Here is a 15,906-nt window from a genome sequence, read left to right on the forward strand (position 1 = left end):
TGGCAGCTGGACCGGATAATAAACAGGAGGGAGAGATGTCTGTCCGTCCATCCAGCAAAGTGAAGCTGCCGTGGCAACCGCTGACAAGATGCAGCAAATGTGGATATGTTCTCGCTTCTTAAAGAATGTATGGTTCTCTGAGGAAACCGTACAACCTTGAGGTTATGAGACCTCCACCTTTAAATACATGCTTCTCAAACATATAGCGAAGGCTTACAGCAGTGCTTTCCATGTTTTTTTTCCGTTCCTTAGTGGTTTGAACAACTGGATAGGTAAATAAGACGACATGGTCATCAATATCCCCCACCATGTGATGTCTAGGAGTCTATATCCAAAATAGTGATCAAGGGTCATAACTCTGTTAAACATTATCGCACAGGTCTCATTTTCGACCTTGATCAAGGTGTCCATGGTGTGAAGCTACATACTAAATTTTGTAATCCTAGCTGTAATAGTTTCCGAGAAAAGCTGTCCCCTTCATGTCGGACGGACACACGCCAAACCTATATCCCCCTTTTCCACTTCGTGGTGGCGGGGGATAAAAACGGTCTTTTGAAACTGTAAATCACGAATGAGGAGTGGATTTGTTTGAGACCTCGAAGACACCATGCATGCCCATACAGTAGTGACCTGTCACTCACTAGGTAGCCCCGCCCTGAAACATACCCATCTTCATCCCTGATTTGACTGTAAATGGGGCCATGATTTACAAAACGAACATCATGTGCTATTGAAGGAGATTTGAAGCTAATGACAGAGACCAAAAACCTATTAGGAAAATGTTAACTGATGTGGCAAATAAAGGGAGATATAGGTTTATTTTATCAGGCGTTGAAACGATTGGACTTCTTTTTGCAACCAGAGCCCCCTGCTGTTGATTAGAAAGGATGCAGGCTTCACACACTTCCTCAGTGATGTCATTTTTAGACCCGGAGGCAACATCCATAATGCATATGCAGTCTATGACAATCATTTCTATGCTTGCACCACCTGAAGCTCAGCATTTGCACTTTAAACTGAAATATCTGACATCAACCTTGTTAGACAATCATGGTTCCCAGATAATGTATGGACTTTTTCGTTAGCACCACCATGAGCTTAACATTTGTAGCTTTGAATGACACACTGGATGGGTTTTCATAATATTAGATACATTCATGTCTCCCTCAGGACGAATTCTAACAATTTTGGGGACCCTTTGAAGCTTCATTATGGGACTTTTGCATATAAATGAACATTGCTACATTAAAGCAAGTGCCAGACGAGTTCACGTAATGCTGATTAAGCTTATCACCACCAGGTAAACCTCTGTATTTTGCAGTATACCGCAGTTTTAATAGAGTTTCTGTGTTGACATTCTCACTAGCACACCAGCAGCAATGTGTTTTATGTCAAACAGTAATGACTGACTTGACAGAGCTGAGGAAGAGAGTGAATTTTCAAGGCATCATATTCTTTGATATGTATCAACTGTGAGTGTCGCCACCAGTCTTAGCTACATTATTAACAAGGCTTTAATGGGATGATTGTTTTGTTTTCAATTTTTCTGCATTTGAAAACATAGGTTGTGTAAATGTTCCCTCAGTTTTTCATGTGGAGTAAAAAATCCTTAAGGCAAGCCTGTGGCAGCTACCGCCGTAGGGGTTCACACATCCTTCAACATCTATTCAATTCTAATGAACCCCCTCTCAAGCATGCAATTTACACTTCAACAGGCCCACAATGATCTTACAGGGAAATTATTTGACCGGTGACACAATGAACCGCTCACACTTTTAATCAGCTCCACACTTCTGCCTAATTACAGGGGTAGAAAATGAGATGTCAATTAATACAAACATCCCAAAACATGAGCAACTTAAAGAAAACCGATGTCACTCCTTCAGTGGCATACATTTGTTAAAACATCAAAAACAGCTATATAAAATAAGACAAGCCTTTTAACTAAAAAGCTGACTCCTGGAGACCATCCAAAAAAGAAAAATCCCAAAGGAGTCCATCTCTGGGAGGGAATCTCACTGCACTGGCAGTGTGACAAACAGAGATACCCAAAGAGGCACATTACCCTCCTCTGCCACATAGTGTGGTTTTGGACCTGGTCGAGAGCTCTTGGAGCTCCAGCACATCTTCATTCAATCCTCACCTCTACATTCTCAGCTACTAGTCTCTTTGTTGCCATCGTCAGTCTTTGGTTTCGATGAGCCATTTTGATCACCGTTCTCCAAGTCCAGCTCTGTCTCATTATCTCCTGCCCCTTCTTCTTCCTCTGCAACCTTTTCCACCTCATCCTCTGCCTCCTCCTTTCCTTCCTTTTCTCCATCTCCTCTTTTCTGCCCCAGGCCCTGTTTGTCTCTGAAGACTTCCACACCTAACATTCGGAGGTAATGAAACCTCTCATTGCGGGGCACGAAGGCTCGGATGGACGTCTTTCCCCTCCAGCCACACAGCTGGATGGGACACTGAGGCTCTGCTGGGTTACTGACAAACAGAGGGTGACGGTTTATTTTAGAGCTGAACAAAAACACGGCCATTATGCTTACAATGACAACCATAAGATACACAAATAAACACTGAAAAACATTTTAATGACTTACTTTGCGTTTGGAATGTACTTCAGCACAATGCTACCCATTCCTGCGGAGAGAACAATTATAGATAAAGATGATTAGTGACTGGAAAGTAACAAAGAATTCTTCCAAAACCAATTTCAATTATAAACACGCACGCTGAAAACGGTATCAGTCGATAAAGGCTTTAAAATGAAATATCCAAATAAGCCCAAATTGAACACTGCAAAGAAGATAAAACAAATGTTCTATCAAAAAAATACGCCATGTTGTACGTTTAGGGAGAAGTACTTGTGTCATTTTTCCCAGAAAGTACGTACAGACAGAACTGTCCTCCGTGGGTGTACCTGATTGTGGCCCACCATGAGAAGAGAAAGTAAAATACTATAATTTCACAACATGAGTATATTGGTATCAGCGATGAGCTACAACTATTTTCCTGCTCCAACTAGCTGGAAAACATCAGCATATCAGACATCAGCAAAAATCCAATATCATGTATCTCTAATTTTAATATTTCATCACATTGCAAAAACAGGCCTCCTTGCTTGCCATGTGCAGTTTGTATTGGAGAAAAAGGATTATAACTACTTCTCTATGACATTGCATATTCACTTTCCTCTTTAACTTGTTGCCAGTGAAGCCATGAACCTTCCAGTTACTGATCTACTACTCCAACCTCTAGACGATTGCAGCTTGTTCCTTCTCTTTGCTGGTTTCTATCAGTCACCAATCTGGTAACATTAACAACGTTAAAAGGTCCAGTATGAATGCTACTTTCAGAACCAGTGGATATGGGATCTCGGACAAAACAAACATGCATGTCTGCCCAACCTCTGCCCTCCTTTCAAGTTTCATTTACAACCAAAAAGTTGTGTACATGAGAACCAACAACAAAAAACCCACATCTAGTCACAACCGTTAGCCCATGCTTACATGTTTTAACACAGCGAACAATCGTAAGGACATGTTGCCAGCTAGAAAAACCTTTTCTTTGATTGACTTATACCCGTTACGGTCTGCTTCTAGTGAACTGGAACAATATCTGCATATGTGGAAATAGACACACAAACACCAGAGCAGAAGAGATGCAAGTGGAGAAGCAGCAAAAACAGCAGCAGAGACTCACACTGAGCTAAAATGTACAACACAGAAATTAGGCAAAAAGCAGACATAAAATACTTAGTTTTTAAAGTCTTGGTGTTTGTGGCCAGTCTCAAAGTGAGGGACTTGCATGTACCAACAACCAAAACATCACACAGACTGGAACTTCAATCGCTGCTAAGGACTCCATTTACCCATTTTGTATTTGTATATGAATATCTATGTACATCTTTACATAGCAGATAGTTGCTTGCTGCAATAACAATGCTACATTTATATTCACAATCTGGCAAACTGCACCTTTAAGCTTTAATTTTCCAGAAGTGTTTATGCAGTTAGAATAAAAGTCTAATAACATGGAATAAACTATTTTGCACTGTGTACCCATTTTCTTGGCCTGAGCATGAGCATCATCCTCCAGTTTGCTGAGGAAAGGGTTCTCCTGGGTCAGCAGCACTTTGATGTCCTCCACACTCACTCGGATTATCCTCGAGCGAATATACGGCTGTAGAGTGTATATACCCTGCAGGACGGAGAATAGATGTCGATGACAATCTGCAAACCATTATAAAAGATCCTGATTCCTTACAGCGACACCGTGCGTGTAAAATGAATTAATTATCAGCTTGTTTGAGTGTGAATTCTGCCGTCTTGCTGCCTTGTTATTCAGCCTCTGTTGTGGCTACAGTAGCAATGGCAAGGAGAAATTCCTGTTTGAACATAAAACATTAAATGTGTTATACACTCAAAGAATATGCGGTGTGTTGGAAGTCCTCGAAATACAGGCTTTGTATTTCACCAAGCATCACTTCACATCATGAGGCTAATTTGCATAAAAAAAGAGAATTGTGGATGTTGTGTGAAGACGTGTGGCTAAGATTCAGAAAGAATTTCAGAATAAATACAGCTTTCAATTAACAAGACTGTGCGGAACAAAGAACAAGCGGCTGCAGAGAAAATGATTTTCACTCCACTGAAGATCATTTAATGTGTGCAGATGAATTGTTCCTGACTTAAAAATGGGTCCAAACAAATTCATAATGCGTGTGTGGGTGTGTATTACCTCCTGAGCCAGTCTGAAGGCACAGCCAAACTCCTCACCATCACTGTTGCGAGACCACACCTTTACCCCTGTGTTAATGACCTGAAAGCAAAAACATAAACAAAAGCAGGCTGACATATGGCTCTGCACAAAAAAAAAAACAACAAAAAAAACAACCCCACAATGATGCCAAATTAAAACCTCTGAAAACATAATCAATTAGAGTCGGTGACTAATTATTGTACTTGTAGTGTTGTAGTCTTACTGGTAATGTGTTTGTAATTACACCAAACTCTCTTGCTCGAGGCAGCTTCGACAGAAGACATTAGAAAACTGTACAGCAGGTCTCTGGCGTCTCAGCAGGAGTGGAAGCTGGTTTGCACTGTAAAATCCAACTACACATTTGGGATAAATGTTGTACTGTTATTTCCAGTACATTTTCTTCAGTACTGTATTTAAGTCCAGTTTTTCCATTTTATGCTACTTTGTTCTTTGACTCAGAGACATTTTAGAGGGAAATGTTGTACTTTCTACTATGCTATGTGAATCTGATGGCTACAGTTACTTTAACAATGTTTTAACACTCTGGATTATGTAACACACTCTAAATACAGGCTCTTTTCAAACTCTAATGCTTCTTCCGATGTGTGGCTATTCTATCATTAGCAAAATTCGATTTGTTGATCAGAGCTGTGTTTTTTTCTCTCAATACTATTCTGATGCTTCAGTAATAATTTAAATGTCAGATATTATATATGATAATATGTCAGTCAGAGGGATGACACCAGTACTGTACTACTTCAACTATATTTTGCTGCTAATACATGTACTTCTATATAAGCTGGATTTTTCATACAGGACTTTTACGTGTAAGGGAGTATTTATTACAATACTGTATCAGTACTTTCACTTCAGTAAAGGATCTAAATTATTCTTCCACCCCTGGTTATAACCTAAGGAGCATGAAAGAAATCTAAGTAATTTATTAAGAAATCAAAATATACACACTTAACAATATTCTATTAGCACAAACAGGACAAAAAGCACAATTTCATAGACTTTAGTCTCGGTAGTCTATACAGACTTCATGATATTTAAGATGTCCAAAATGTGTTAAAAAAAAAAACAAACATGCAAATGTGTAGTTCAGTGTACTGTAGGCAATGAAAAACTGAGAAACATGACACACTGAGGAGAACAAAGACATACACACACCCAGAGTGCCACCTGTGCAGGTGCTACAGGGTGGAGGACCAGAGGGATTTGGGAGACAGTCCCATCTGTTTATGCTGCTTCTCATACACACTACAAAAACAAACTGATATCTCAATGTAAAGCCAATAAATCAGCGCCTAGATAAACATGATGCCCTTTCAAGCAGATTAGATACATTGTCTCCTGGAAACAATTGATTATGGATTTGCTGTATCTATTTGTACCAGGCTGAAATGCTCCATCATCATCACCCAGTCTGGTTTTCAGAGTGTGCACTAATCTACAGTGTTGCATTAAAAACAACTAAAAACCCCACACACCTTCATACGCTCACTGTTATTGAGCAGCACGTTGCGGAGCTCTTTGGACACCATATATAAGTGTCTCTTCTTGCCTTCGTGGGTCCTGGTCAGGACATTGAGCTTTGGGAAGTCACCAGACAGATTATAGAAAGATCTGGAGGAAAAAAAAGGGAAAAAATGTTTGCTACACCAAAATGTCAAAAGCTAAAAATGTCAACATCAAATACAAAGAGGCACTTACTGTATGGTGTTAAAGACAGGGTCGTCTTCAGTTAAGAACACAAACGGGTCTTCTTTATACCCAAACAGCCTCATCTTCTTGGAGGGAGGAGGACTGAGAGAAGAAAGAGATGTTCATGACTCAATTTGCTTCAGCTCTTTTTAATTACAAATATCCATTTAGTTGCTGTAAAAAAAAAAATCCATAGCAGTAGGCTAAAAAAAAAGGGTGGAAACACACTTTATATGAGCTTTTATTGATAAACATTATGTTCATCTTGAACCTGACAGATGATCTATTACAGACAATGTGGATATTTCTTCAGGACGACTGATGGGTTTGTCGATCCTTATTCAAAAATGTGTTTTCTTTTTATTATAAAGGCTTAAGACTCTTTTCCTTATTAGGTTTATTAGCTCACCAAACCAGTATGACTCACCCACACATCCCCTCTTGTTTGGCACTGGCCTCCTGAGCCACAGAAGCTCCTTTGGGCACCTCCTTCTCTGCCTCCTCGTCTACTTTTCCCTCAGAGCTGCCCCTCTCCATCTCCTCTGGAGGACCCTCGGGGAGGAGTCGGGGAGCATCGGCTGGTGACGAGGCCGTCGAAGACACTTCGCTCTGGGCTGCTGAGCTGGACGAGACGTCCTTCCTCAGCTGGAGACGAAGGGGATGGGGGGAGGGATGACCGGACAGCAAGGAGGGAAAAAGAAGAAGCCCCAGCTGTGGTTAGTGAAACTGAACAGGTGAGTGACGCACTGTGGGATGGGGGTGCTGCTGGTTTAAAAGACAGACGCAACAGGGGAGAAATCTGTAAGACGTAGAAATATCTGTCGTCTGTTAAGTGGGTGTGTTTGTGAGGAAGTACCTTAGGATATCTTTTGTTCCAAGGCATCGGGGCTTTTTTCACCAACACGGCCACAAAGAAACCTCCAGTGTTCTGGTGATGAGGCAGAATCCTCATACTGACGTTAAAACACAGACACACAGAAACATAAATCATGCCTTTGAGTTTTATAGTGACACCTACTGTGAGGACAAAATTCCATTTATTCCCCTTTTCAGCATTTAGTAAGAGGTGCCCGGACAACATGTGACAATAGCTCCCTCTGCTGCCCAACATCCGGTCAGTGTAAGGGCTAAAGCAGAGACCGTGATAGAAATGACATCATCTGCTATGATGTGAGAGTGCAGGTGTGTGCATGTATGTGCATCCATGCTGAGTGGGTGTATGTGTGAGAGAAGCTCAGCCAAAAATAAAAAAATTAAAAAATCAGACACTTTACTGAGCTAATGAGTTTGGCATCAATGGAAAGGGAAAAGGCTGCAGGTATGTGTGTACTTCTACCTCTGCTTTCAAGATGAGCAAATACTTTCAAGGGGATGGAAACATAAGAAAGCAATGTCAGGGCTTTGGTTACAGAGATTCCTCTTACACTCAACAAAAATATAAATGCAAAACATTTGTTTTTGCTCCCATTTTTTATGAGATGAACTCAAAGATCTAAAAACTTTTTCCACATACACAATATCACCATTTCTCTCAAATATTGTTCACAAATCTGTCTAAATCTGTGATAGTGAGCACTTCTCCTTTGCTGAGATAATCCGTCCCACCTCACAGGTGTGCCATATCAAGATGCTGATTAGACACCATGATTAGTGCACAGGTGTGCCTTAGACTGCCCACATTAAAAGGTTATTTTTGTTCAGTGTACTATTGTGAGTTGAGCTACTGTCAGAAAAATATAATTGAAGCCTTCCTAACTCTATGAAAACAGTATAACTGTAGCTAGAAGTAGAGATAATTCAGAAATGTATTTTGTGGAGTATAACATGGTCAAACATAAAGCACAAAGAACAAACAAAAGCTGAATACTTTAAAAATCACATAAAGCTTCTGTATATATTCTAAAATGGAAATATTTGTGCCCCAAAAATGGAGAAAAATGTAATAGATGAGAAGAGATTACAAACACTGCAAAAATTAAAAACCATCAAGAAAAAGGGGTCATTTTTATTAGGATGGATAGATTACCTTTCAAACATCCTTTGCTACTGCTGTGCTCTGTACATTCAAGTTTAAGGTTACAGAGTTCAAAAGGCATAAACAGAGTCCTTCACATTTTGTGTTGTGTAATAAAGCCTTTTGTGTGTTGTGTATGAACCTACCATCTCTCCAGATGCAGGGCCGCTAGTTTCTCTGCGTCTTTAGGCGGGAACATAGTGGGACGGATCTGTGTGTGACGACTGCTCGGAACCTCGGACCAGTCGGAGAACCACTGGCCGTCTTTGGTCATCAGCTAGAGAGGAAAGTTTACAATCCAAAGTCAGGACACAGACGTACACAATTCAGTAATGACAAAGGCAAAAAACTGTACCTTCCAGGAAGTGACGCCAGGCATCCACTTCAGCCCCGGCAGGTCAGCTGAGCTGTCAGCGAGCTCCAAGGCTCCTAGAGACATAAATGGAAGAGATATTACAAGCTGGCCATAAAACAGTGGTTAAGATTCGATGTTATTCTCTAGTAAAATACTTAACCCTTTACGCTTCAGTGCGTCGTAGGTGTACCGCCGGCAGTACACCTACTAATTTGCATAGGAATTTCAAGAATGTCCGACGGCTGCAAACACGATTATACAAACACTATACGCCGATGGAAAGCTTAGATTCTCATGAATCCGCCGGTATAAACCACTTTCAGATGCGATTACCACAGCGGGTGAGAAAAACACATTTGTCCGACAAAAACAAATATTCATCCATCCGTTCTCTATACACGGCTTCAACGCACACAGCGCGACTCACATTTCCGGGTTCATTATTACACACAAAAAAAAAGATTCCACAAAAAACGGCCATAATCCAACCTTTTACATCCAGACGACACAAGCCAGTAAACTATTTTGTCCAAAACATGTCCTGAAGTCGTATAAAATCCCCGAATCGGTCATTTTCAAGGAAATGCACCTCGTGATGTGCGTCCAATATTCCCCGTATTTTTCGTAATTTTTTTTATTTAAAAATAGAATATTAGCGATTTTTTGTACTGAAAACGGCTGGAATTGACTGAAGCTTAAAGGGTTAACCTGTCAAAAGTGACAAGTTTTGTTAGGAATGCTCATTTTTGACAGATTAGTTTGTCAGATAGTAATTTAAAGTTTGTGAATCTTTATTTCTGCATAAATAGGTCATAAAATAAACCCTAAACATCATCATTTTCACATAAGTCCTAAAAGCCAACAAATTTGATAACTACTGTATATGATATCTGGTCATTTACTTATTGAAGAAAATGATCCAATATTACACATCTGTATGTGGCAGAAGTACGTAAACCTTTGTTCTACATTGTTTTCCTGATGGTGGACTTCTGAACTTTAACATCAACTAAAGTAAGGCTGCTTTTGTGACCTTGCTGACTATCACACGCTTTGCTCTAGGAGTGATCTTCTTTGATCAACCATCCAAGGGACATAACAGTGTTGCTGAATTTTATCTATTTGTACACAGTCTGATTGACTGTGGATTTGTGGACTCCAGACTCGAGCAGTAGCTTTGTCAAGATGCTTTTGTAACATTTTAAAGCCTGATGTGTATCAACAAGTCTATTTCTGAGGTCCTCAGAGATCTCCTTTGTTTGTATCTTTATATACTTGCACAAAAATGTTGTGAAGATGAGATTTTGATAGATGATTGTTCTGTTCTTTTTTTAATACAGGACAAACACACACATTGTCATCTGATAGACTGAAAACATCCGACTCTAATTTCATGCTCCAGTTAAATGATTACTCTTGAGGATAATCCTTGTAGTATTGGAATCTTTTCCCTAAACAAATGACCAAGTAGGGTTTTTTTTCTGCTGTAGCAGCATCATGGGAAAACCACAAACAATGAGATCATAAAAATTCACTTTTTCAAGAATGATAGACATTTATCAAATGTTCTGAAATAAAAGGAAAATTCACAGATTTCTATCTAATAAGGTAGCACAGAACATTGTCTTTACTGCAAATAAACTGATCATGGTTAAAACTGTGCATCGTCACTCCCTGAAGACATATATGTCATTTTTTCTGAACCAGGAAAAAAATCCTTATTCCATTTGTTTTATTGGTTTCTATTTATTTACTTTTAATTACTGTGAAAATTTAAATAGATTCTACGACATATTTAAGCAGAACTACAGACAATTCTAAACAGTTTGCAAACTATCAGGCCGATTTGTAGATGTGTCAGAATGTTGTATGATCAAACCAAACCCTTCCTGTATTAGTAAAATTATCAAAGGTACTGATTTTCTTTTCCTAAATCTTGATCAATTCTGTGTCATATCCTTCCTTTATCTCATGACATTTTCCACTGAGGTCAAGAAACAGTTTAGGGAAAGACATAAGAAGTTTAATTTTAAACTTTAGAACTTTTAATCAGATAACTGCAGTGGATGTGGTGTGTTCAAGCCATTTGACCTCCACAAAAATGGAGACATGTGTTGGGTTGATTTTGGAATTAGTATGTGGAAGACTGAACAAAAGGTGTGAAGGAAACATATTATTCATCTTCATTAATTCAAGAATCAAACAGAGATTAAAAGTAAAGACTGGAGCCTCTGAAACGAATACAGATGCAAAAAATGTTGAACACATAATGTATATTCCTGTGAGTGGTCTGTGTTTGTTACCTTCACTCTTCTCCAGCAGTGCTGCTATGACAGCTTCGTCCTCTATAGGGTTGAGTGAACAGGTGGAGTAGACCATCCTCCCTCCCACAGCCAGCTGTTCAACGCCGCGCACTGCAATCCGCAGCTGGAGCCTGGTGAGCACACAAACACACACTCTGTAATGCTGCCAACTTTTTTAATTAGCAGCAAAAGAACGAACTCCATTCCCCTGTTGTTCAGCCAATTTCGCGGTACCACACGAGTGCAGGAATTCCTGTTTTGCCTCATAAGTACGAGCACACTCACCCGTGGAGGTGCAGGCTGTTGCTGGTCGTCCATTTCTTCCACACGTCTATGTTCTTCCTCATGGTGCCGTCCCCACTGCGGAACACAGAGCAGACAGCAACACCAGTCAAACACATCCCTGGCTTGGCCCGAGGCGCTGAAACCACCGGAGATCCCCAACACTTCTCACAGGGTGAAAATGTCTGCAAAGCATAAACTGTCTAAACGCTGCGCTTTAGCTGACTGCTCACATCACGGCTGCCTGCCTCCCTCTGTCTTCATTACTGCGTTCCCTCCCCTCCCTCTCCCTATGTTGTGTTTGGCAGAGGCCTCCTGGCTTCAGCACTCAAACTGGCCAAACTCAGGCAGCATTTGCAAACTAATGCAGTTCTGTTTTGGCCACAAAATGATGCTAGAATTCAAGGGATGGAGGATGTGGCTGCATATGTTACCACTATACTGAAACCTGAAGCAAACCAAGAAATTATTAAAAGCCACTTTTAGGGAGTTTTAAGACTTTATGCATTTGACAGACAGGGTGAAGCCTCACTGCCATCTGTCACAGAAAATCTCCTCTCCAGTAAACACCCACACATACAGCAGAGCTCATCGGCCATATCTATATGTTTTTAGCAGCTTTCAAACCCGTTCTCTCCATATCAGTGGTGCCAACACAATCTAGGTACATTTGCTGACCTGCAGGGGACGTCACACAGGATGCGGTCATAGAAGAGGATGTCCTTCTTGCCGTCTGAGTCTATCTGGAGCGTGGGAATGCAGGAGGCATCGTGGTTGACCACCATGATGCATGGGCTGTTGAGACGCTTGGCCTGGTGCACAAGTAAGTAGCAGCGCTTGTTGTCTACGTCATTGGCGATGACGAAGCCCTCTGAAGAGCGGAGGTGTAGATGAAAACAACATTCAGCTGATGCTAAATATACAGAAAGCTGCGATTACAACATTCTCAGTGTTTAATGTGTTTGTTACCTGGAAATGGCACGTCCATGTCAGCATGGAGCATCTCAATCAGCTGTGCGGTCTTCGACCCTGGAGCTGCACACATGTCCAAGATCTGCATAGATATGCATGCATGTCAACACTTTAATATCTATTTTTTTCTTAACAGCTATTTGCCATGCACAGGAAACGTGTCTCAGATGGGCAAATAAGGGAGAAAAAATAGAAAATGCATTAGGCACTGTCAGACCGGCTATTTTCAACCTTTAAAAAAGGGCAGTGCTTTTACCTTGTGATGGGGCTCAATCTTCAGGAGCAGAGGAGGGATCATACTGACAGCTTCCTGTCGGCTGATGTTCCCCTGCAAGGACAAATAAAGTTTAGACTCGTCTCCCCACATCTGAAGACTTCTGACATTTTGTTTTAACCCTCTGAACACCAACACACACCAGTGGGTTTGAAAGCCACGTTGCCTTTAAAAAAAGGTTCCTGACAGTTCTTGAATTTATTGTGTGCAAAATGTTTTAGTATAAAAAAAAGTATGAAATTGTAACATTTCATCAGAATTTTCACACACACATCAACAGTGATGTGTGTGTGTGAAAATTCTGTGACGATTCGGCGGAACTGTGGACTGTGTTTAGGCAAAGCAGAGAGGAGGCGAGTATGGCAACATATTTTCATTGAGAGGAAAATAAAAACATACTTGAGCAATAAATTAGATGCAGCATGGCTCAAAATGGTGAGAAAAAGTGCTGTTTTTTTTTACTTTTTGTAAAAAGAATGGTTAACGAAATTGTATTTTTTTAAAATGATGTATGACACTGTGACAGTGTCATGCTGCACAGAAGACATTTCTGAATTCTTGATCGTTTTGGCCATTGTTATGCTATTTCCACTGAAGTGCAGGACTTTATATTACAGTAAAAATGAGCCCACGGTGAGCAAAAATGTGACCGCAGCAAAAAAAAAAAAAAGTCCACAAAGTGTCAGAAATCAGAAGGTCAATTACAGTTTCAGGTTTCCTCACAGAGTAAATTTGGTGAACTCAGCCAATTTTAAACCATAGGCCTGTCTGGTTTATGTTTTGTTTAGTTTATGTTTAACTCACCGACTCAGTTTCGCTGACCAAAAACTGGTGGAACTTCTCCAGCAGGGGAGATTTTCTAATGATCTTCCTGCTCATGTTGGTGTGCCAGGCCTGCTCATCAGGATACCTGGAGAGGACACAATTGGAGTTACTAGCTCGCTTGAATCGGTGTGTATTTTCAGCTTTGGGCAAATCATATCATATTTATTACCAGCTGAGAGCTTGTGGGGCTTCGATCATCTGCCCATCAATTTCCAGCTCCTGGATATCTTTAAAGTATTTTTCCTTCAGACAGTGAAGGATCTCTTTGGCATGGCTGGAACAAGACAGGAAAGAGGAGAAACTGGCATGAGGTAGCGAGGCAGCAGTGATTCAACATAATATGACTAATCCAGCCAACTGTCATCCTTAAAAGCTGAAACTTCAGAGTTTATTTCAACAGGCTAGCAAATTACATTACCATTATTTCTGCCTTACTCTTTCATATGAGGTTTTTCTGTCATCAACAGCTAATGTGTGTCATGAAAGGCATTGCTCAAAAGCTTTAGCAATCACAAGTGTATCATCCACCACAGCTAAACATTTATATTCATAGTCACTTTTATGTAATGAGTATGTTTCCTTTGCCCTTACAATTCAAATATGAAAACTCTAATGGAATACTGACCTTAATAAATCACAAAAATCTCAAATATTGATCTATGGAGGTGTGTACACTTGCCACGAAGAGGCACATTAATTCTAAACCTGTCCAGCTCACCTCTTGTATCCAGTGATGCGGATGGTTGCAGGAAGCGGTTCCCTCATCGCCTCCATGAACTGTTCGAACTCTCCCTCAGGCACCAGGCCCTGCTCCTTGTAGTAGTGCTCAAACAACTTGTTCTCCTTGACGATGTCGGCATACCCGGCTCCCCAGCCCTGCAACACGCAATGATGTAGTGAGGATCACATTTCCGATTATAATCACAGATGCAACTGGAAAACCACCTAAATCTCAATGGAGGTGTCGCCATTTGCATAGTAAGATGCTATGTGAACTGTGGCTCAAAAATCGTGTAATTTTATTGGTTTTGCTTAAAGCCAACTATAAAAATTGACAGAAATTTTCATAAAACCTGTGACTTCTTTACTATGGTCTGGCATTTTTCAATAATATCAACTTTTCTTTATGTGAAATACATGCCTGTGTTTTGTCTCCACAATGTCTTTAGCAGATACAACCGTGAATATTATATAAATAGCCATTTATTCCTCTGTCATTGTTATCAGGCAATAAACCCCTCAAATGCAAAATATTGTTGATCAAACCTCAAATAGCCAAGGCTGGGGGTACTTAATGTGTCATTTAAGCAGGAGATCCACTTTACACTATTGACAAAATGAGCAACATTCTGTATGAGCATACATACGATCTGTACTAGTTAGAGTCTGTAATTGTTGGTGTCTGGTAAGGCAACAATGGACTTTAGATGCATGAAAACAAAAGGAATGAAGGCAACCAGGATGTAGAGGAACAATTATCTCCTGTTGATGTAGTTAACAAAAGTTATCATCAGACCAATCTTGAACAGAAGTTTCTGGGTGTATTTTTCAGCAACACATACGGCCAATTTGGTCTAATTATTACTACTTTTTAGGTGAACTTTTCCCACCTGAGTCTCCTGCAAAGATTACTAAGTACCAATAACCTATAAAACAGGCCAATCCCACTGCAGCTGGTAGCTGAAACTGGTAGCTCTGGTTTATTTCAGTCGTTTGCAAATATTTATGTCATAGGGTGCACTTTTACATGTGATTATACCTATAAATCATCATAAATTAGACCTATTCGAACCCCAAATGTGTCAAGATCCTAACAACGCCTTAAGTCTATACACATGGCCAAAATGTGCTAACAAATTTTAAGCAAAGTCTAGGTCACACATGGCTTTGAAACTAGCCAAGTCACCGGTAGCTAACAGCAGAGCTCTCTGGCGTCGCAGCTGTGTCCCAGCAGCATGAAAGCACTAGTTCAGTAAAGATAAAATACAAGAAGCATCACAGTGGTCGACTCGGCCCCTTTCGCTTATACTAAATGCATAAACGTGGCCCGGCTGAGCATCTAACATTAGCAACATTTGCTGCAGCAGAAGTATGAGACTTACAGCCTTGTCTCTGTCGTCCCTGCCCCCAGCGCTCTGGTTTTTCTGCCTCTGTCTGCTTCTTTTCCCCATGTTGGAACAACAGACAACTCTGGAGAAAACTCTGCGGAACGGCGTGCTGTGTGGAGGCGGAGAAAAGTGTCTTGTAACTCGGATAAAAAGTGAATGTATGTAGCATGTAGACATGAGCCGCTGTGCTGTACTGTTTCCACGGAGCGTGCTGCCTGTGACGCACGTGAAGTAGGACCCTTCCTAGGTGGCCGCAAAATCTGCCTGAACTAAAGTTAAACATCTTCGGAGCACTTTGACCATTTCTTGGG

General features: G+C 40.6%; 1 protein-coding gene across 1 annotated transcript; it reads right to left on the reverse strand.

The window, feature by feature from the left end:
* Positions 1–1,761: 1,761 nt before the first annotated feature.
* On the reverse strand, positions 1,762–15,831 carry nsun2 (NOP2/Sun RNA methyltransferase 2). The gene is made up of 19 exons (XM_022205389.2): positions 15,590–15,831; positions 14,206–14,363; positions 13,657–13,761; positions 13,467–13,572; positions 12,645–12,716; positions 12,386–12,470; positions 12,095–12,287; positions 11,420–11,494; positions 11,135–11,265; positions 8,832–8,905; positions 8,623–8,753; positions 7,319–7,415; positions 6,890–7,107; positions 6,472–6,564; positions 6,249–6,384; positions 4,735–4,815; positions 4,056–4,194; positions 2,595–2,634; positions 1,762–2,478 (listed from the first exon to the last, which is right to left on the reverse strand). The coding sequence occupies exons 1-19, from the start codon at positions 15,770–15,772 to the stop codon at positions 2,154–2,156; spliced, it is 2,442 nt and encodes an 813-aa protein (XP_022061081.1). The 5' UTR covers positions 15,773–15,831; the 3' UTR covers positions 1,762–2,153.
* Between the last annotated feature and the right edge of the window lie 75 nt (positions 15,832–15,906).

The sequence above is a fragment of the Acanthochromis polyacanthus genome, chromosome 11 (assembly GCF_021347895.1).
Source record: "Acanthochromis polyacanthus isolate Apoly-LR-REF ecotype Palm Island chromosome 11, KAUST_Apoly_ChrSc, whole genome shotgun sequence".
In the NCBI taxonomy this organism is placed as follows: domain Eukaryota; kingdom Metazoa; phylum Chordata; class Actinopteri; family Pomacentridae; genus Acanthochromis; species Acanthochromis polyacanthus.